We start from the raw sequence: 21,998 nt of genomic DNA on the forward strand, positions 1-21,998 counted from the left end.
CATGAGTGTGTGTGTCCATGTGTGTGTGTGTGTGTGTGTGTGTCCATGAGTGTGTGTGTCCTAAGTGTGTGTGTCCTAAGTGTGTGTGTCCATGAGTGTGTGTGTCCATGAGTGTGTGTGTCCATGAGTGTGTGTGTCCATGAGTGTGTGTGTCCATGTGTGTGTGTGTGTGTCCATGAGTGTGTGCATCCAGTATCTCTCTTTCTCTCTCAGGACCAACGGCCACTCGAAGCCAGGTTTCTGCTCATGGAGTAGCCAGACAGACTGCTCTCCTGTTTACCCCAGGCTCCAAACGGAAGCACCACGATTGTACTGTTGTCCTCTGAACCATACTGCAGAGCCTGAAACACACACACATAATATATCTAAATATATATATACATACACACACACACTGAGGTGTACAAAACATTAAGAACACCAGCTCTTTCAATGACAGACTGACCAGGTGATCCCTTATTGATGTCACTTGTTAAACCCACTTCAAATCAGGAGGAGAAAGGGTCTCTCTCTGTCTCTCTCTGTCTCTCTCTCTCTCTCTCTCTCTCTCTCTCTCTCTCTCTGTCTCTCTCTGTCTCTCTCGCTCTCTGTCTGTCTTTCTTATGTTCTTTCTCTCATACACACACTCACCTGTTGTGCAATTACGTTTGCTGCCTCTGTGGGGTCATGGCACTGGTTGATGACATCACAGATCTCCTGGTCATTCATGATGAAGTTGATCCCGTCTGTCGTCAGAACCAGGAACGTGTCTTGGTGGTGTTGCAGCTAAATATATAAAATAATAACAATATTATCATTATCCTTCTGAGCTTCATCATCATTATCATGATTGGTGTTGCAGCTTAATATATAAAATAATAACAATTTTATAATTCTGAGCTTCATCGTCATTATCATGATTGTCATTGTGACCGCCATCATCACCGCCATCATCACCGCCATCATCACCACCATCACCACCACCATCATCACCACCATCACCATCACCACCATCAACCTCAACCACCATCATCACCATCATCACCACCATCACCACCACCATCACCATCATCACCACCATCAACCTCAACCACCATCATCACCACCATCACCATCATCACCACCATCAACCTCAACCACCATCACCACCATCATCACCACCATCACCATCATCATCACCACCATCACCATCACCACCACCATCAACCTTAACCACCATCACCACCATCATCACCACCATCATCATCATCATCACCACCATCAACCTCAACCACCATCATCACCACCATCACAACCATCACCACCACCATCAACACCATCATCACAACCACCACCACCATCACCACCAACATCACCACCAACATCAACACCATCATCACAACCACCAACACCACCCTTACCACCACCATCACTGCCATCACCACCACCATCACCACCACCACCCCATCACCACCATCACCACCATCATCACAACCACCATCACCACCATCACCACCATCAACCTCAACCACCATCACCACCATCATCACCACCATCACCATCACCACCACCATCAACCTTAACCACCATCACCACCATCATCACCACCATCATCATCATCATCACCACCATCAACCTCAACCACCATCATCACCACCATCACAACCATCACCACCACCATCAACACCATCATCACAACCACCACCACCATCACCACCAACATCACCACCAACATCAACACCATCATCACAACCACCAACACCACCCTTACCACCACCATCACCACCATCACCACCATCACCACCACCACCCCATCACCACCATCACCACCATCACCACCATCACCACCATCACCACCATCACCACCATCACCACCACCACCCCATCACCACCATCACCACCATCACCACCATCATCACAACCACCAACACCACCCTTACCACCACCATCACCACCATCACCACCATCACCACCACCACCCCATCACCACCATCACCACCATCATCACAACCACCATCACCACCATCACCACCATCACCACCATCATCACCATCATCACAACCACCATCACCATCATCACAACCACCATCATCACCATCACAACCACCACCATCATAACCACCACCACCACCATCACCACCACCACCCCCATCACAACCACCATCACCACCATCACCACCACCATCACCATCATCACAACCACCATCATCACCATCACAACCACCACCATCACCATCACAACCACCACCATCACAACCACCACCACCACCATCACCACCATCATCACAACCACCATCACCACCATCATCACCACCACCACCACCACCATCATAACCACCACCACCACCACCATCACCATTATCACCATTATAGTCTAGTTTTCAGAGCTTGAATCTGAGTTGATGATGTTGAGTTGGTAATATGACGGTATGGTATGAAATTTAAATCTGATGTTTATTCATTTTAATAACCTGTTAATAACTCACGTTGATCCGTCGTGTCTCTGGTAGGGCAATGACTCCAGTGTTCTTCAGGTGAAAGTCTCCGATGCTGCGAGTCATCGCTAACCTCCCATTAACGTTAGCCTGACCAAGACTATTCCACGTTACGAACCCTCCACTCAGCTTTATCCTGCAGGGAAGATAGCGAGGGAGAGAGGGAGCGAGCGATAGAGAGGGAGAGAGTGAGAGAGTGAGAGAGAGAGAGAGAAAGAGAGGGAGGGAGGGAGGGAGGGAGAGAGTGAGAGAGAGAGGGAGAGAGTGAGAGAGAGAGAGAGAGAGAGAGCAAGAGGGGGAGAGAAAGAAGGGGGCAAGAAAGAGAGAGGGGAGAGAGAGAAAGGGGAGGGGAGATAGAGAGGGGGAGGGAGAGAGAGGGGGGGAAGAGAGAGGGGAGAGAGAGAGGGGAGAGAGGGGGGAAGAGAGCGGAAGAAAGAGAGAGAAAAGAGAGCAAGAGGGGGAGAGAAAGAGAGAGGGGGAGAGAGAGGGAGAGAGAGGGGAGAGAGGGAGAGAGGGAGAGAGTGAGAGAGAGAGCAAGAGGGGGAGAGAAAGAAGGGGGCGAGAAAGAGAGGGGGAGGGAGAGAGAGGGAGGAAGAAAGAGAGAGAAGAGAGAGCAAGTGAGGTGGGGGGTAGAGAGCGAGGGGATAGAGAGAGAGAGAGAGAGAGAGAGAGAGGGAGAGAGGTGGGGGGGGTAGAGAGCGAGGGGATAGAGACGGAGAGATGTGGGGGGGTAGAGAGCGAGGGGATAGATAGAGAGGGAGAGAGAGGGAGAGAGGTGGGAGGGTAGAGAGCGAGGGGATAGAGAGAGAGAGAGAGACAGGTGGGGGGTAGAGAGCGAGGGGATAGAGAGGGAGAGAGAGAGAGGGAGAGAGAGAGAGGGAGAGAGGTGGGAGGGTAGAGAGCGAGGGGATAGAGGGAGAGAGAGAGAGAGGAGACGAGATGAGGAGAGAGAGAGGAGAGAGAGAGAGAGACAGGTGGGGGGTAGAGGAAGAGAGCGAGGGGATAGAGAGGGAGAGAGAGAGAGAGAGAGAGAGAGAGAGAGAGAGGGAGAGAGGGTGGGGGGTAGAGAGCGAGGAAAAAAGAAAGAGACCAGAGTTAGACACTGACGTTACACAACCACACCGTTACGTTTGATCCTGGGTGAGAGAACAACTCTGGCATGACCTTCAATATGAAATATGGGTATAATATGGGTCCAGTTCTAGTCACATTATAGTCTTCATATGTACTGGGTCCAGTTCTAGTCACATTATAGTCCTCATATGTACTGGGTCCAGTTCTAGTCACATTATAGTCCTCATATGTACTGGGTCCAGTTCTAGTCACATTATAGTCCTCATATGTACTGGGTCCAGTTCTAGTCACATTATAGTCCTCATATGTACTGGGTCCAGTTCTAGTCAAATTATAGTCCTCATATGTACTGGGTCCAGTTCTAGTCACATTAGTCTTCATATGTACTGGGTCAGTCTAATTATAGTCCTCATATGTACTGGGTCCAGTTCTAGTCACATTATAGTCCTCATATGTACTGGGTCCAGTTCTAGTCACATTATAGTCCTCATATGTACTGGGTCCAGTTCTAGTCACATTATAGTCCTCATATGTACTGGGTCCAGTTCTAGTCACATTATAGTCCTCATATGTACTGGGTCCAGTTCTAGTCACATTATAGTCCTCATATGTACTGGGTCCAGTTCTAGTCACATTATAGTCCTCATATGTACTGGGTCCAGTTCTAGTCACATTATAGTCCTCATATGTACTGGGTCCAGTTCTAGTCACATTATAGTCCTCATATGTACTGGGTCCAGTTCTAGTCACATTATAGTCCTCATATGTACTGGGTCCAGTTCTAGTCACATCATAATCTTTCTAAATGTTAAATCTTTGAATGTTAGTCTGGGTTTAGAACGTTTGCATTAGCCAGACCCTAGACTATTTCACAACACCACTGCTGTGTTTAGTCGTTGGAGAGAGACCAGGCATACATAACATTCACCACCCCCCCATCACCCCATTTTAAGTAAATACTTGGCACAAATATCGTCCCCAACCCCACTCCCTCAAGTGTGTACTTGGTCCAGCACCCCTAAGCCTAAAGGAAAGTATTTGTACTCAGGCATGGAGGGAAGTCTAAATCATTCTGCTACCCACGAGTGGTAAAGCGACCTTTGCTGGTTCTAACAGCAAACGATATTGCCACATCTTCAATTTAAGCCTACTAGAAAGTGTGTGCCCTCAGGCCTGGAGGGAAGCTAAAGTCATTCCACTACCCAAAAATAGCAAAGCCCCCTTTACTGGCTCGAATAGCCGACCAATCAGCCTGTTACTCTATCGGGTTTAAATGACTAGCACACAGCTCAGACACCCATGCGTACCCCACAAGACATGCCACCAGAGGTCTCTTCACTGTCCAAGTTCAGTGAAGAGGTTTCTTCCTAGGTTCTGGCCTTTCTACTGAGTTTTTTCCTAGCCACCGTGCCTCTACACCTGCATTGCTTCCTGTTTGGGGTTTTAGGCTGGGTTTCTGTACAGCACTTTGAGACATCAGCTGATGTAAGAAGAGCTTTATAAATACATTTTATTTGATTTATCCCAGTCCCTGCCGCTGAAGAACATCCCCACAGCATGATGCTGCCACCACCATGCTTCACCGTTAGGATGGTGCCAGGTTTCCTTCAGACGTGATGCTTGGCATTCAAGCCAAAGAGTTCAATCTTGGTTTCATCAGACCAGAGAATCTTGTTACTGATGGTCTGAGAATCTTAAGGTGCCTTTTGGCAAACTCCAAGCGGAATGTCATGTGCCTTTTACTGAGGAGTGGCTTCCGTCTGGCCACTCTACCATAAAGGCCTGATTGGTGGAGTGCTGCAGAGATGTTTTTCCTTCTGGAAGGTTCTCCCATCTCCACAGAGGAACTCTGGAGCTCTGTCAGAGCGACCATCAGGTTCTTGGTCACCTTCCTGACGAAGGCCCTTCTCCCCCGATTGCTCAGTTTGGCCGGGCGGCCAGCTCTAGGAGAGTCTTGATGGTTCCAAACTTCTTCCATTTAAGAATGATGGAGGCCACTGTGTTCTCGGGGACCTTAAATGCTGCATAAATGTTTTGGTACCCTTCCCCAGATCTGTGCCTCAACACAATGCTGTCTCGGAGCTCTACGGACAATTCCTTCGACCTCATTGTTGGTCTTTGCTCTGACATGCCCTGTCTACTGTGGGACCTTACATAGACAGGTGTGTGCCTTTCCAAGTCATGTCCAATCAATTGAATGTACCACAGATGGACTCCAATGAAGTTGTAGAAAGGTCTCAAGGATGATCAATGGAAACATGATCCACATGAGCTCAAAGGGTATGAATAAAAAACCTGTTTTAATTTTGTCATTTATGTGTGTAGATTGATTAGGGAAAAAAAGATTTAACACATTTTAGAATAAGGCTGTAACGTAACAAAATGTGGAAAAAGGGAAGGGGTCTGAATACTCTCAGAATGCACTGTATGTACTTGGTCCAGCTCCAGTCCTCCCTTTAAACCAGCCCCCCAGGTATGTACTTGGTCCAGCTCCAGTCCTCTCTCTCTCTCTCTCTCTATTTCTCTGTCTTTCTGTCTCTCTCTCTCTCTTAACTTCTACAATATATGTATAGGTTCAGTTGCAAACCTCTGTCTCTCGTCCTTCCGGTCGGGGGTGTGGTCAATTGTGAGTTTCTTGGCCCGCCCCTTCCTGCATAGCAACGCTCGGCTGTCCCCCACGCTAGCAACCACCAACTCCACACCGTCTCGTACCACGGCAACTGTCGCCGTGGTCCCCGCAGTCAGGAAGGAAGCTGGGGCAGAGAGAGAGAGAGAGAGAGTGGAGAGGGACAGAGAGGCACAGAGAGAGAGAGCGAGAGAGAGAGAGAGAGGTGTTAGACAGAGGCAGGTGGAGTAGCCTAGTGTCCAATTGAGTACAATAATGCAAGCAGTCACGTAGTCACACATGGTACTGGACAGGGGCGGAAATCCCGGGGGGGACGGGGGGGACACGACCCCCCCATCCTGGGAAAAACATGATTTGTCCCCCCCAATATATCACTGAAACATAACTACGTAATTGAAATAATATTAATAATACGCAATGAAAGCAATTGTGCTGATTATAGACACTTAATAGCGCGTTTTTACGTTTCAAAAGATTGCGACCCCCCCACCCTTTTCCTCACAATGGTTTGATCCACTGCCAGTTCCTTAGCTTGCTACGTAACTGACGTGCGGTTAATCCAGTCAATTGCGCACACACACTAGCTGAATATGCAGAGCTAGCGCGCATATATTAACTATTAAGCTAGCTAGTACCTATTCCATTTATGTGGCGTTGTCAAAGATGGAATCAGCATGCAGATGATGTAAGTTAGTGCTTCAAAGTCCCTGTGATAAGGTTAGCGATAAACTGAAATCCAAACTGAACAGAACTACACTCTCTTCTACCATTGTCTTAAATATATTTAATGGTCTCGTTGCAAAAGTTAAATTGTCGCAAGTGAACTTTTATTTATTTATTTTATTTCACCTTTATTTAACCCGGGTAGCAAAGATTATAGCAAACACCACTGAAACTGAATTGGTGCTCGCTAGCTTTGAAAATTCAGCTATTGTTGGAAGCCAGCCAATATGAAACAAACTATTAAAATTACAAAAGGTTGCAGCATATGTTGTGTAAATGGTGAACTCATACAGCTGTCAACTCTTGTCATTTTAATCCGTTTCACATTTGCTAGCTACCTTTTAGATCGAAGGCCAAATAGAATGATTGAAGATGATAGAAGCCCATCTCCTACTGTAAATAACCTACACACTGTGTGTGTGTGTGTGTGTGTGTGTGTGTAGCCAGCCAGCCAGCCAGGTAGAAAAATGGCAGAAAAATAAAAGACGGACATCAGAGTATTTTTCAATACACCAAAACGCAAGGTAAGAACCCTAGTAGCCTAATATCTCAAAGACTAGTTGATAAAATGTTCATAAGAAAGAAATGAAATTCTAATGGAAATGTTTCACAATGATGTCATTAGGCAGAGCAGGCAACAGATGGCACACAGACAGCAGAGTTGGGGACAGATATGGAGGGACAGACTGGCAGAGACAAGGAGTCTCAGGTAAGTTTGTTGAGTCTTTGTTTGGCAACATTATGAAAGGTTCTCAATTTTTTTGACTTGTAAAATAGGAACATAATTGGAAAATGCCATGGATACCCCCACTCAACTTAAACTGGTGACTGAACTAAGATTTGTTAAAGGCAATGGTATTGCTGTTGTGATTAGTTGTGTAGTTTTGGGTACCGGTAGTTAGGAGTACGACAAACACCTTATTTCTTTGGTTCCTCAATATACATTTACCATATTACAATGTAGGCTATGTGTTACAGCACTACTTTTGGTGTCCCCCTCAGGAATTGCTCTTGAGAAAATTTAATGTAATTGTCCCCTCCAAAGTTGATATCAGATTTTCGCCAATGGTAATGGACTGTAATATGCTCGATACTATACTATACTAACTTTACTGATCTATACTATCTACTATACTAACTAGACTGCCCTATACTATATACTATACAAATTATACTGCACTGTACTATACTATATACTAACTATACTGCTCTATACTATACCATATACTATATACCAACTATACTGCGCTATACTATACTATACTATACTATACTACACTGCTCTATACTATACTTTACAATATACCATACTAAATATACTGATCTATACTATACTACATACTATACTAACTATACAGCTATATACTATACTATATAATATACTAACTATACTGCTCTATACTATACCATATACTATATACTAACTATACTGCTCTATACTATACTATACTGCTCTATACTATACTTTACAATATACTATACTAAATATACTGATCAATACTATACTACATACTATCTAACTATACAGCTATTTACTATACTATATAATATACTAACTATACTGCTCTATACTATATACCATACTATATACTACACTACATTAAGTATACTGCTCTATACTATACTATATACTATACAACTATACTATATACTATACTACACTATATACTATACCAACTATACTAACTATACAATACATATACCATACTAACTATACTATACTATATACACTACTAACTATACTGCTCTGTACTATACTATATACTACACTAACTATACTGCTCTATACTATACAATATACTATAGTTTACTATATACTATACTGTATACAATACTAACTAACTATACTGCTCTATACTAGACTAGACTATATACTATACAAAATATACTGCTCTATAATATACTATACAATACACTATACTGCTCTATAATATACTATACTATATACTATACTGCTCTATAATATACTATACTATATACTATACTGCTCTATAATATACTATACTATATACTATACTGCTCTATAACGCAAATGTCAACGTAACAGAACACTTACACAGCAGTTAAAACAACAACAACAAGAATCCCAAGACTGAAACTGGATCTCAGATGATTGTCTGGGGCCAAGTTAACCTCCTGTTTGGATTCACAGTCTATTACCGTCTGGGGCCAAGTTAACCTCCTGTTTGGGTACACAGTGTATTACTGTCTGGGGCCAAGTTAACCTCCTGTTTGATTCCACAGTGTATTACTGTCTGGGGCCAAGTTAACCTCCTGTTTGGGTACACAGTGTATTACCGTCTGGGGCCAAGTTAACCTCCTGTTTGGGTACACAGTGTATTACTGTCTGGGGCCAAGTTAACCTCCTGTTTGGGTACACAGTGTATTACTGTCTGGGGCCAAGTTAACCTCCTGTTTGGGTACACAGTGTATTACCGTCTGGGGCCAAGTTAACCTCCTGTTTGGGTACACAGTGTATTACTGTCTGGGGCCAAGTTAACCTCCTGTTTGATTCCACAGTGTATTACTGTCTGGGGCCAAGTTAACCTCCTGTTTGGATACACAGTGTATTACTGTCTGGGGCCAAGTTAACTTCCTGTCTATAGTGTATTGTAACACAGTGGCCCATATAGCCCATCTATGGTGTATTATTGTAACATAGTGGACCATATAGCCCATCTATAGTGTATTATTGTAACATAGTGGACCATATAGCCCATCTATAGTGTAACATAGTGGACCATATAGCCCATCTATATTGTATTATTGTAACATAGTGGACCATATAGCCCATCTATAGTGTAACATAGTGGACCATATAGCCCATCTATAGTGTAACATAGTGGACCATATAGCCCATCTATAGTGTAACATAGTGGACCATATAGCCCATCTATAGTGTATTATTGTAACATAGTGGACCATATAGCCCATCTATAGTGTATTATTGTATCATAGTGGACCATATAGCCCATCTATAGTGTATTATTGTAACATAGTGGACGATATAGCCCATCTATAGTGTAACATAGTGGACCATATAGCCCATCTATAGCGTATTATTGTAACATAGTGGACCATATAGCCCATCTATAGTGTATTATTGTAACATAGTGGATCATATAGCCCATCTATAGTGTATTATTATAACATAGTGGACCATATAGCCCATCTATAGTGTAATATTGTAACATAGTGGACCATATAGCCCATCTATAGTGTATTATTGTAACATAGTGGACCATATAGCCCATCTATAGTGTATTATTGTAACATAGTGGACCATATAGCCCATCTATAGTGTATTATTGTAACATAGTGGACCATATAGCCCATCTATGGTGTAACATAGTGGACCATATAGCCCATCTATAGTGTATTATTGTAACATAGTGGACCATATAGCCCATCTATAGTGTAATATTGTAATATAGTGGACCATATAGCCCATCTATAGTGTATTATTGTAACATAGTGGACCATATAGCCCATCTATACTGTATTATTGTAACATAGTGGACCATATAGCCCATCTATAGTGTATTATTGTAACATAGTGGACCATATAGCCCATCTATAGTGTATTATTGTAACATAGTGGACCATATAGCCATCTATAGTGTATTATTGTAACATAGTGGACCATATAGCCCATCTATACTGTATTATTGTAACATAGTGGACCATATAGCCCATCTATAGTGTATTATTGTAACATAGTGGACCAAATAGCCCATCTATAGTGTATTATTGTAACATAGTGGACCATATAGCCCATCTATAGTGTAATATCGTAATATAGTGGACCATATAGCCCATCTATGGTGTATTATTGTAACATAGTGGACCATATAGCCCATCTATGGTGTAACATAGTGGACCATATAGCCCATCTATAGTGTATTATTGTAACATAGTGGACCATATAGCCCATCTATAGTGTAATATTGTAACATAGTGGACCATATAGCCCATCTATAGTGTATTATTGTAACATAGTGGACCATATAGCCCATCTATAGTGTAATATTGTAATATAGTGGACCATATAGCCCATCTATAGTGTATTATTGTAACATAGTGGACCATATAGCCCATCTATGGTGTAACATAGTGGACCATATAGCCCATCTATAGTGTAACATAGTGGACCATATAGCCCATCTATAGTGTAATATTGTAACATAGTGGACCATATAGCCCATCTATAGTGTAATATTGTAATATAGTGGACCATATAGACCATCTATAGTGTATTATTGTAACATAGTGGACCATATAGCCCATCTATAGTGTAATATTGTAATATAGTGGACCATATAGACCATCTATGGTGTATTATTGTAACATAGTGGACCATATAGCCCATCTATAGTGTAACATAGTGGACCATATAGCCCATCTCTAGTGTATTATTGTAACATAGTGGACCATATAGCCCATCTATAGTGTAACATAGTTGACCATATAGCCTATCTATGGTGTAACATAGTGGACCATATAGCCCATCTATAGTCTATTATTGTAACATAGTGGACAATATAGCCCATCTATGGTGTAATATTGTAACATAGTGGACCATATAGCCCATCTATAGTGTATTATTGTAACATAGTGGACCATATAGACCATCTATGGTGTATTATTGTAACATAGTGGACCATATAGCCCATCTATAGTGTAACATAGTGGACCATATAGCCCATCTATAGTGTAACATAGTGGACCATATAGCCCATCTATAGTGTAACATAGTGGACCATATAGCCCATCTATAGTGTAACATAGTGGACCATATAACCCATCTATAGTGTAACATAGTGGACCATATAGCCCATCTATAGTGTAATATTGTAACATAGTGGACCATATAGCCCATCTATAGTGTAACATAGTGGACCATATAGCCCATCTATAGCGTATTATTGTAACATAGTGGACCATATAGCCCATCTATAGTGTAACATAGTGGACCATATAGCCCATCTATAGCGTATTATTGTAACATAGTGGACCATATAGCCCATCTATAGTGTAACATAGTGGACCATATAGCCCATCTATGGTGTATTATTGTAACATAGTGGACCATATAGCCCATCTATAGTGTAACATAGTGGACCATATAGCCCATCTATGGTGTAATATTGTAACATAGTGGACCATATAGCCCATCTATAGTGTATTAGTGTAACATAGTGGACCATATAGCCCATCTATAGTGTATTAGTGTAACATAGTGGACCATATAGCCCATCTATAGTGTATTATTGTAACATAGTGGACCATATAGCCCATCTATAGTGTATTAGTGTAACATAGTGGACCATATAGCCCATCTATAGTGTATTATTGTAACATAGTGGACCATATAACCCATCTATAGTGTATTATTGTAACATAGTGGACCATATTGCCCATCTATAGTGTAACATAGTGGACCATATAGCCCATCTATAGTGTAATATTGTAACATAGTGGACCATATAGTGTATTATTGTAACATAGTGGACCATATAACCCATCTATAGTGTAACATAGTGGACCATATAACCCATCTATAGTGTAACATAGTGGACCATATAACCCATCTATAGTGTAACATAGTGGACCATATAGCCCATCTATAGTGTATTATTATAACATAGTGGACCATATAGCCCATCTATAGTGTATTATTGTAACATAGTGGACCATATAGCCCATCTATAGTGTAATATTGTAACATAGTGGACCATATAGCCCATCTATAGTGTAACATAGTGGACCATATAACCCATCTATAGTGTAACATAGTGGACCATATAACCCATCTATAGTGTATTATTGTAACATAGTGGACCATATAGCCCATCTATAGTGTATTATTGTAACATAGTGGACCATATAGCCCATCTATAGTGTATTATTATAACATAGTGGACCATATAGCCCATCTATAGTGTATTATTGTAACATAGTGGACCATATAGCCCATCTATAGTGTAACATAGTGGACCATATAGCCCATCTATAGTGTATTATTGTAACATAGTGGACCATATAGCCCATCTATAGTGTATTATTGTAACATAGTGGACCATATAGCCCATCTATAGTGTAACATAGTGGACCATATAGCCCATCTATAGTGTAACATAGTGGACCATATAGCCCATCTATAGTGTATTATTGTAACATAGTGGACCATATAGCCCATCTATAGTGTATTATTGTAACATAGTGGACCATATAGCCCATCTATAGTGTAACATAGTGGACCATATAACCCATCTATAGTGTAACATAGTGGACCATATAGCCCATCTATAGTGTAACATATTGGACCATATAACCCATCTATAGTGTAACATATTGGACCATATAGCCCATCTATAGTGTAACATAGTGGACCATATAGCCCATCTATAGTGTAATATTGTAACATAGTGGACCATATAGCCATCTATAGTGTAACATAGTGGACCATATAACCCATCTATAGTGTAACATAGTGGACCATATAACCCATCTATAGTGTAACATAGTGGACCATATAACCCATCTATAGTGTAACATATTGGACCATATAACCCATCTATAGTGTAACATAGTGGACCATATAGCCATCTATAGTGTAACATAGTGGACCATATAGCCCATCTATAGTGTAACATAGTGGACCATATAACCCATCTATAGTGTAACATAGTGGACCATATAGCCCATCTATAGTGTAACATAGCTGACCATATAGCCCATCTATAGTGTATTATTGTAACATAGTGGATCATATAGCCCATCTATAGTGTATTATTATAACATAGTGGACCATATAGCCCATCTATAGTGTAATATTGTAACATAGTGGACCATATAGCCCATCTATAGTGTATTATTGTAACATAGTGGACCATATAGCCCATCTATAGTGTATTATTGTAACATAGTGGACCATATAGCCCATCTATAGTGTATTATTGTAACATAGTGGACCATATAGCCCATCTATGGTGTAACATAGTGGACCATATAGCCCATCTATAGTGTAACATAGTGGACCATATACCCATCTATAGTGTAACATAGTGGACCATATACCCATCTATAGTGTAACATAGTGGACCATATAGCCCATCTATAGTGTAACATAGTGGACCATATAACCCATCTATAGTGTAACATAGTGGACCATATAGCCCATCTATAGTGTAACATAGTGGACCATATAGCCCATCTATAGTGTAACATAGTGGACCATATAGCCCATCTATAGTGTAACATAGTGGACCATATAGCCCATCTATAGTGTAACATAGTGGACCATATAGCCCATCTATAGTGTAACATAGTGGACCATATAACCCATCTATAGTGTAACATAGTGGACCATATAGCCCATCTATAGTGTATTATTGTAACATAGTGGACCATATAGCCCATCTATAGTGTAACATAGTGGACCATATAACCCATCTATAGTGTAACATAGTGGACCATATAACCCATCTATAGTGTAACATAGTGGACCATATAACCCATCTATAGTGTAACATAGTGGACCATATAGCCCATCTATAGCGTATTATTGTAACATAGTGGACCATATAGCCCATCTATAGTGTATTATTGTAACATAGTGGACCATATAGCCCATCTATAGTGTAACATAGTGGACCATATAGCCCATCTATAGTGTAACATAGTGGACCATATAACCCATCTATAGTGTAACATAGTGGACCATATAGCCCATCTATAGTGTAACATAGCGGACCATATAACCCATCTATAGTGTAACATAGTGGACCATATAGCCCATCTATAGTGTAACATAGTGGACCATATAGCCCATCTATAGTGTAACATAGTGGACCATATAGCCCATCTATAGTGTAACATAGTGGACCATATAGCCCATCTATAGTGTATTATTATAACATAGTGGACCATATAGCCCATCTATAGTGTATTATTGTAACATAGTGGACCATATAACCCATCTATAGTGTATTATTGTAACATAGTGGACCATATAACCCATCTATAGTGTAATATTGTAACATAGTGGACCATATAGCCCATCTATAGTGTATTATTGTAACATAGTGGACCATATAGCCCATCTATGGTGTAATATTGTAACATAGTGGACCATATAGCCCATCTATGGTGTAACATAGTGGACCATATAGCCCATCTATAGTGTAACATAGTGGACCATATAGCCCATCTATAGTGTAACATAGTGGACCATATAACCCATCTATAGTGTAACATATTGGACCATATAGCCCATCTATAGTGTAACATAGTGGACCATATAGCCCATCTATAGTGTAACATAGTGGACCATATAGCCCATCTATAGTGTAACATAGTGGACCATATAGCCCATCTATAGTGTAACATAGTGGACCATATAGCCCATCTATAGTGTAACATAGTGGACCATATAACCCATCTATAGTGTAACATAGTGGACCATATAGCCCATCTATAGTGTATTATTGTAACATAGTGGACCATATAGCCCATCTATAGTGTAACATAGTGGACCATATAGCCCATCTATAGTGTAACATAGTGGACCATATAACCCATCTATAGTGTAACATAGTGGACCATATAGCCCATCTATAGTGCAACATAGCGGACCATATAACCCATCTATAGTGTAACATAGTGGACCATATAGCCCATCTATAGTGTAACATAGTGGACCATATAACCCATCTATAGTGTAACATAGTGGACCATATAGCCCATCTATAGTGTATTATTGTAACATAGTGGACCATATAGCCCATCTATAGTGTATTATTGTAACATAGTGGACCATATAGCCCATCTATAGTGTAATATTGTAACATAGTGGACCATATAGCCCATCTATAGTGTAATAGTGTAACATAGTGGACCAAATAGCCCATCTATAGTGTAATAGTGTAACATAGTGGACCATATAGCCCATCTATAGTGTAACATATTGGACCATATAGTCAATTGAAGGAGCAGAGAAATAAATCAGGTAACAATGGAGATCTGGGATCCCCCCACAAATAAAAAGCCAAAAACTGTTTCAGAAATAAATTTGACAAAACTTATTTCAAAAGTGTTTTACCGCGATTGCACTAAGAATTGTTGTACACTGACTGGCCACCTCACAGAGCCGGGTTCCTCTCTAGGTTTCTTCCTAGGTTCCTGCCTTTCTAGGGAGTTTTTCCTCGCCACGGTGCTTCTACATCTGTATTGCTTCCTGTTTGGGGTTTTAGGCTGGGTTTCTGTTTAAGAGCATTTTGTGACATCGGCTGATGTTAAAAGGGCTTTATTGAAATTTGATTGATTGTCAGACTTCATCAGTGGAGGCGTTGTGTGTGTGTGTGTGTAAGTGTGTGTGTGTGTGTGTAAGAGAGTGTAAGTGTGTGTGTGTGTGTGTCTTACCGTTGCCAAAGTAACTGAGGTGTGTGTATAGGGCTTTGTCCACCTCCAGAAAGGCTTGGGTCAGAGCCTTCTCCAGGTCATCCTCCTGCTGTAGGGCCTCTCTACAGACACAACACCGACATACATGTCAATGACATGATGAGAGAGAGAGCGAGAGCGAGAGAGCAAGAGAGCAAGAGAGAGAGAGTCAATTTGGCATGAGGGTCTGCTATAAAAATGTATGGAAAGGGGTGTTGGGGGAAAAACACACAACATTATAAAATCTGTGCACACAAACAACAAGTGTACGGCAACAAAAGAAATTACACATTTCTTTCCACAGGGTCGTGGGGTGAGACAGGGATGCAGCTTAAGCCCCACTCCCTTCAACGAATTGGCGAGGGCACTAGAACAGTCTGCAGCACCCGGCCTCACCCTACTAGAATCTGAAGTCAAATGTCTACTGTTTGCTGATGATCTGGTGCTTCTGTCCCCAACCAAGGAGGTCCCATAGCAGCACCAAGATCTTCTGCACAGATTCTGACAGACCTGGGCCCTGACAGACCTGGGTCCGGACAGACCTGGGCCCTGACAGACCTGGGCCCTGACAGACCTGGGCCCTGACAGACCTGGGTCCGGACAGACCAGGGCCCTGACAGACCTGGGCCCTGACAGACCTGGGTCCGGACAGACCAGGGCCCTGACAGACCTGGGCCCTGACAGACCTGGGCCCTGACAGTAAATCTCAGAGAGACAAATAATGGTGTTCCAAAAAAAGGTCCAGTTGCCATGACGACAAATGCAAATTCCGTCTAGACACCGTTGCCCTAGAGCACACACAAAAAACTAAACATACCTCGGCCTAAACATCAACGCCACAGGTAACTTCCACAAAGCTGTGAACAATCTGAGAGACAAAGCAAGAAGGGCTTCTATGCTATCAAAAGGAACATCAAATTCAACATACCAATTAGGATCTGGCTAAAAATAATTCAATCAGTTATAGAACCCATTGCCCTTTATGGTTGTGAGGTCTGGGGTCCGCTCACCAACCAAGAATTCACAAAATGGGACAAACACCAAATTGCATGCAGAAATCTGCAAAAAATATCCTCAGTGTACAACGTAAAACACCAAACAATGCATGCAGAGCAGAATTAGGCCGATACCCACTAACTATCAAAATCCAGAAAAGAGCCGTTAAATTCTACAACCACTTAAAAGGAATCGATTCCCAAACCTGCTGTAGGCAGACCTGGCTCTCAAGAGAAGACAGGCTATGTGCAACACTGCCCACAAAATGAGGTGGAAACTGAGCTGCACTTCCTAACCTCCTGCCAAATGTATGACCATATTAGAGACACATATTTCCCTCAGATTACACAGATCCACAAAGAATTTGAGAACAAACCCAATTTTGATAAACTCCCATATCTACTGGGTGAAATACCACAGTGTGACATCACAGCAGCAAGATGTGTGACCTGTTGCCACAAGAAAAGGTCAACCAGTGAAGAACAAACACCATTGTAACTACAACCCATATTTATGTTTATTTATTTTCCCTTTTGTACTTTAACTATTTGCTCATCAGTATAACACTGTATATAGACATAATATGACATTTGAAATGTCTCTATTCTTTTGGAACTTCTGTGAGTGTAATGTTTACTGTTCATTTTTTATTGTTTAACTTTTGTTTATTATCTATTACACTTGCTTTGGTAATGTTAACATATGTTTCCCATGCCAATAAAGCCCTTTGAATTGAATTGAGACAGAGAGATGGAGTCAGAGCGAGAGCGAGTACCTAATGTATTTCTCCATGTAGGTGTGACAGTATTCTGCGGCATGTGGTCCTCCGTGTCCATCGAACACAGCCAAGTACAGGATGTTGTCACTGAGTCGAACCACCTGTAATCTGTCTTCATTCTCCCTCCGATGACCCAGCAGAGACGCAGTGCCCACACGGGACAAACTCACCTGAAGGGAGCGGAGAGACAGGGTTAGAGAGGAAAGAGAGAGAGAGAAATAGAGAGAGAGAGACAGAGGGAGAGAGAGAGAGAGAGGAGAGTGGGGGGGGAAGAGAGAGAGACAGAGAGGGAGAGAGAGAGAGAGAGAGAGAGAGAGAGAGGGAGAGAGAGAGGGAGAGACAGAGGAGAGTGGGGGGGGAAGAGAGAGAGAGAGAGAGGGAGAGAGAGAGGGAGAGACAGAGGAGAGTGGGGGGGAAGAGAGAGAGAGAGAGAGAGAGACAGAGAGAGAGATATGACATTTAAATGTTCTTATTCTTTTGGAACTTTTGTGAGTAATGTTTACTGTTTATTTGTATTGTTTTTTTTTTTCACTTTTGTTTATTATTTATTTCACTTGCTTCGACCATGTTAACATATGTTTCCCATACAGTTTTTATATATGTGGTTCCCCCCCAACCCCACTTTTTTAAGGGACCAAAAGTAATCGGACAATTGGCTGCTCTCCTGTTCCATGGCCAGCTGTGTGTTATTCCCTCATTAGTTCGTTTACGGGTAAGCAGATAAAAGGTCTACAGTTGATTTCAGTGTGTAGCATTTGCATTTTGGAATTTGTTGCTGTTCACCCTCAATATGAAGTCCAAAGAGCTGTCGCTGCCAGTGAAGCAAACCATCATTACGCTGAGAAATCTAAACAAACCCATCAGAAAGATAGTAAAAAAAAACATTAGGTTTGACCAAATCAACCTCTTTGGTACATTCTTAAAAAGTAAGAACGCACTGGTGAGCTCAGGAACAACAAAAGGTCCGGAAGATCACGGAAAACAACTGTGGTAGATGACAGAAAAATGATTTCCCTGGTGAAGAAAAAAAACCTTTTCACAACAGTTGTTCAGATCAAGAACGCCCTACAGGAGGTAGACGTATCTGTCTGTCAAACTCAACATTCAAGAGAAGACTTCATCAAAGTAAATACAGATGGTTTTACCACAAGATGTATACCATTGGTAAGCCTCAAAAACAGGAAGTCCAGATTAGAGTATGCCAAAAAAATAAAAAACATTTTTTTTTTTTAAAGTCTGTACAGTTCTGGAACAATATCCAATGGACTGATGAGACAAAGATCAACCAGAATGATGGGAAGAGAAGAGTATGCAGAAGGGAAGTAGCTGCTCATGATCAGAAGCATACCGCCTCATCTGTGAAGCATGGTGGAGGCGGTGTTATGGCTTGGGAATGTATGGCTGCTAATGGAACTGGTTCCCTTGTATTTGTTGATGATGCGACTGCTAACAAAAGCAGCAGGATGAATTCTAAAATGTTTAATGAAGCCGAAGCAATACTGTGAAAACAACTCAATTCCTCTTGTTTAAGGCAAGGAACTGGAATGTTCTGCATGGGGCCAAGTCAATCACCTGACCTGAATACAATTGAGCATGCATTTCACTTGCTGAAAGCAAAAACTGAAGGCAAAACACCCCAAGAACAAGCAGGAACTGAAGACAGCTGCAGTAAAGGTCTGACAGAGCAAAACGCCCCAAGGACAAGCAGGAACTGAAGACAGCTGCAGTAAAGGTCTGACAGAGCATCACCAGGGAAGAAACCCAGCATCTGGTGATGTCTATGGGTTCCAGACTTCAGGAAGTCATTGACCGCAAAGGATTTGCAACCAAGTATTAAAATTCACAATTTAATTTATGATTATGTTAGTTTGTCCAATTACTTTTGTGCCCCTAAAATTGCGGGGACCACATATAAAAAGTTCTGTAATTCCTACACCGTTCACCCGATTTGGATGTAAATACCCTCAAATTAAAGCTGAAAGTCTGCACTTTCAAATCCATTGTGGTGGCGTACAGAGCCAAAATGATAATAACTTGGTCAAAATATTAAATATTTATGGACCCGACTGTATATAACACATACCTGTGGGATTGGTTTCCCATAACGTATACTGGGAGACAGCAGAATGGGCTCCTCTATCCTATTGTCCCAGATCCCAAACGAGTCCCAGGTGGTCGGTCGACCGCTAGCGTCAGAGACAAACCGAGCAGTACACTTCCACCGGACCTGGACCGCACTGGGGGAGGCTTCTTGGAGCGACCGTGCAGTCAGAAAGGCTCCGAACGGAGACCGAACGCAGCGTACCAGGTTGATGAACATAGTCGAAGACATGATCACGGTTGGACTGTTTGAAACGGATCTGGAGTAGAGGTTCGACGGAGGGTCTCTCCCTGGAAAATACAAGATGAAGATCACAGTCAGAGAGAGAGGAGGGAGAGATGGGGGGTTAGAGGGAGAGAGAGAGAGCTAGCTAGCGAGTGAGAGAGAGAGATGTGTATGGCAGTAAAAAATGGGGCCCACTTTTACAGTCCAAATATACATCACAACTACGACATGTGGACACCCATTCAAATGAGTGGATTATTTCAGCCACACCTGTTGCTGACAGGTGTATAAAAATCGATCACACCGCCATGCAATCTCCATAGACAAACATTGGCAGTATAATGGCCTTAATGAAGAGCTCAGTGACTTTTCAACGTGACACTGTCATTACAATACTAAAGCTCCATGAACTGTAAAGTCTAGACACAGCCAGAGGCTGTAACAGAACAACTAGCCTATGTGTGAAAAATGTAAAACAAGTGTCATGTACGGGACAAATAGGACGAGGGGTGTCATGATAATAATAATAATAATAATAATAAGGTAGGCGGGGTTTATTCTATTTTCATTAAAAAAAAGACCACTAGAGAATACTCTGGCATCTAATGTTTATTTGTTATTATTATTATTTTATATGCAGGGATGTATTTAGTTGTATGTGGTCAAAGAAAAACACAATTGCTATCATCAGAAACTGTAGAACAGGAGAAAGAGCCAGGTAGACTAGACAGTTAATTGTACCTCATAGTAAATCATCGGAATAGTATTGTCAGAAACTATTAAACAAAAAACTGACATTTCAACTCACTTTTACAGTTCTGCTGGAATGGTAGCTTAATAGGCCCTTCCCGACGTGCAGGTGAAAATTGTCCCCAGCTCTGAACCGGTCTCGAGGGGCTTTGCTCAATGCATTTTAAATGGTGCCCTGACGCACCAATCATCATTCAAACAACACAAATACACGCGTCCAATAGGGTACAGGGGTGTGTGTGGTTTTGGCCGTGTGCCAGGTCTATTTGCGCCATACAGTCTCTCTTGTCCCCCCTTACCCTTGCTCTCTTTCTCGCCCCCCCCCCCACCATCTCTCACTCTATCTCACCCTTTCTGTCTCTCTACCCCACCCACCCTCTCTCTCTCTCTCTCTACCCCACCCTCTCTCTCAATTCAATTCAAAGGGCTTTATTGGCATGGGAAACATATCTTTACATTGCCAAAACAAGTGAAATAGATAATAAACAAAAGTTAAATAAACAATCAAATGAACAGTAAACGTTACACTCACAGAAGTTTCAAAAGAATAAAGACATTTCAAATGTCATATTATGTATATAGACAGTGTTATACTTATGTACAAATAGTTAAAGTACAAAAGGGAAAATAAATAAACATATGTATTTACAATGGTGTTTGTTCTTCACTGGTTGCCCTTTTCTTGTGGCAACAGGTCACACATTTTGTTGCTGTGACGACACACTGTGGTATTTCACCCAGTAGATATGGGAGTTTATCAAAATCGGGTTTGTTTTAAAATTCTTTGTGGATCTGTGTAATCTGAGGGAAATATATGTCTCTAATATGGTC

General features: G+C 41.7%; 1 protein-coding gene across 1 annotated transcript; it reads right to left on the reverse strand.

The window, feature by feature from the left end:
* Nucleotides 1-18: 18 nt before the first annotated feature.
* Nucleotides 19-21,420, reverse strand: ppm1ka (protein phosphatase, Mg2+/Mn2+ dependent 1Ka). The gene is made up of 8 exons (XM_029754633.1): nucleotides 21,226-21,420; nucleotides 20,175-20,482; nucleotides 18,089-18,261; nucleotides 16,300-16,400; nucleotides 6,115-6,280; nucleotides 2,445-2,589; nucleotides 631-765; nucleotides 19-341 (listed from the first exon to the last, which is right to left on the reverse strand). Exons 1-8 carry the CDS (start codon nucleotides 21,359-21,361, stop codon nucleotides 210-212), a joined length of 1,296 nt encoding a protein of 431 aa, XP_029610493.1. The 5' UTR covers nucleotides 21,362-21,420; the 3' UTR covers nucleotides 19-209.
* Between the last annotated feature and the right edge of the window lie 578 nt (nucleotides 21,421-21,998).

The sequence above is a fragment of the Salmo trutta genome, chromosome 5, assembly GCF_901001165.1.
Source record: "Salmo trutta chromosome 5, fSalTru1.1, whole genome shotgun sequence".
NCBI classification, from domain to species: domain Eukaryota; kingdom Metazoa; phylum Chordata; class Actinopteri; order Salmoniformes; family Salmonidae; genus Salmo; species Salmo trutta.

Coding starts and splice junctions, on each gene's coding strand:
- ppm1ka (XM_029754633.1), bottom strand. CDS start 21,361: ATGATGATTGGTGCGTCAGGGCACCATTTAAAATGCATTGAGCAAAGC. Junction 18,262..20,174: donor ATGGGAAACCAATCCCACAG/GTATGTGTTATA, acceptor CGCTCCCTTCAG/GTGAGTTTGTCCCGTGTGGG. Junction 766..2,444: donor CAGAGACACGACGGATCAAC/GTGAGTTATTAA, acceptor TTATATATTTAG/CTGCAACACCACCAAGACAC.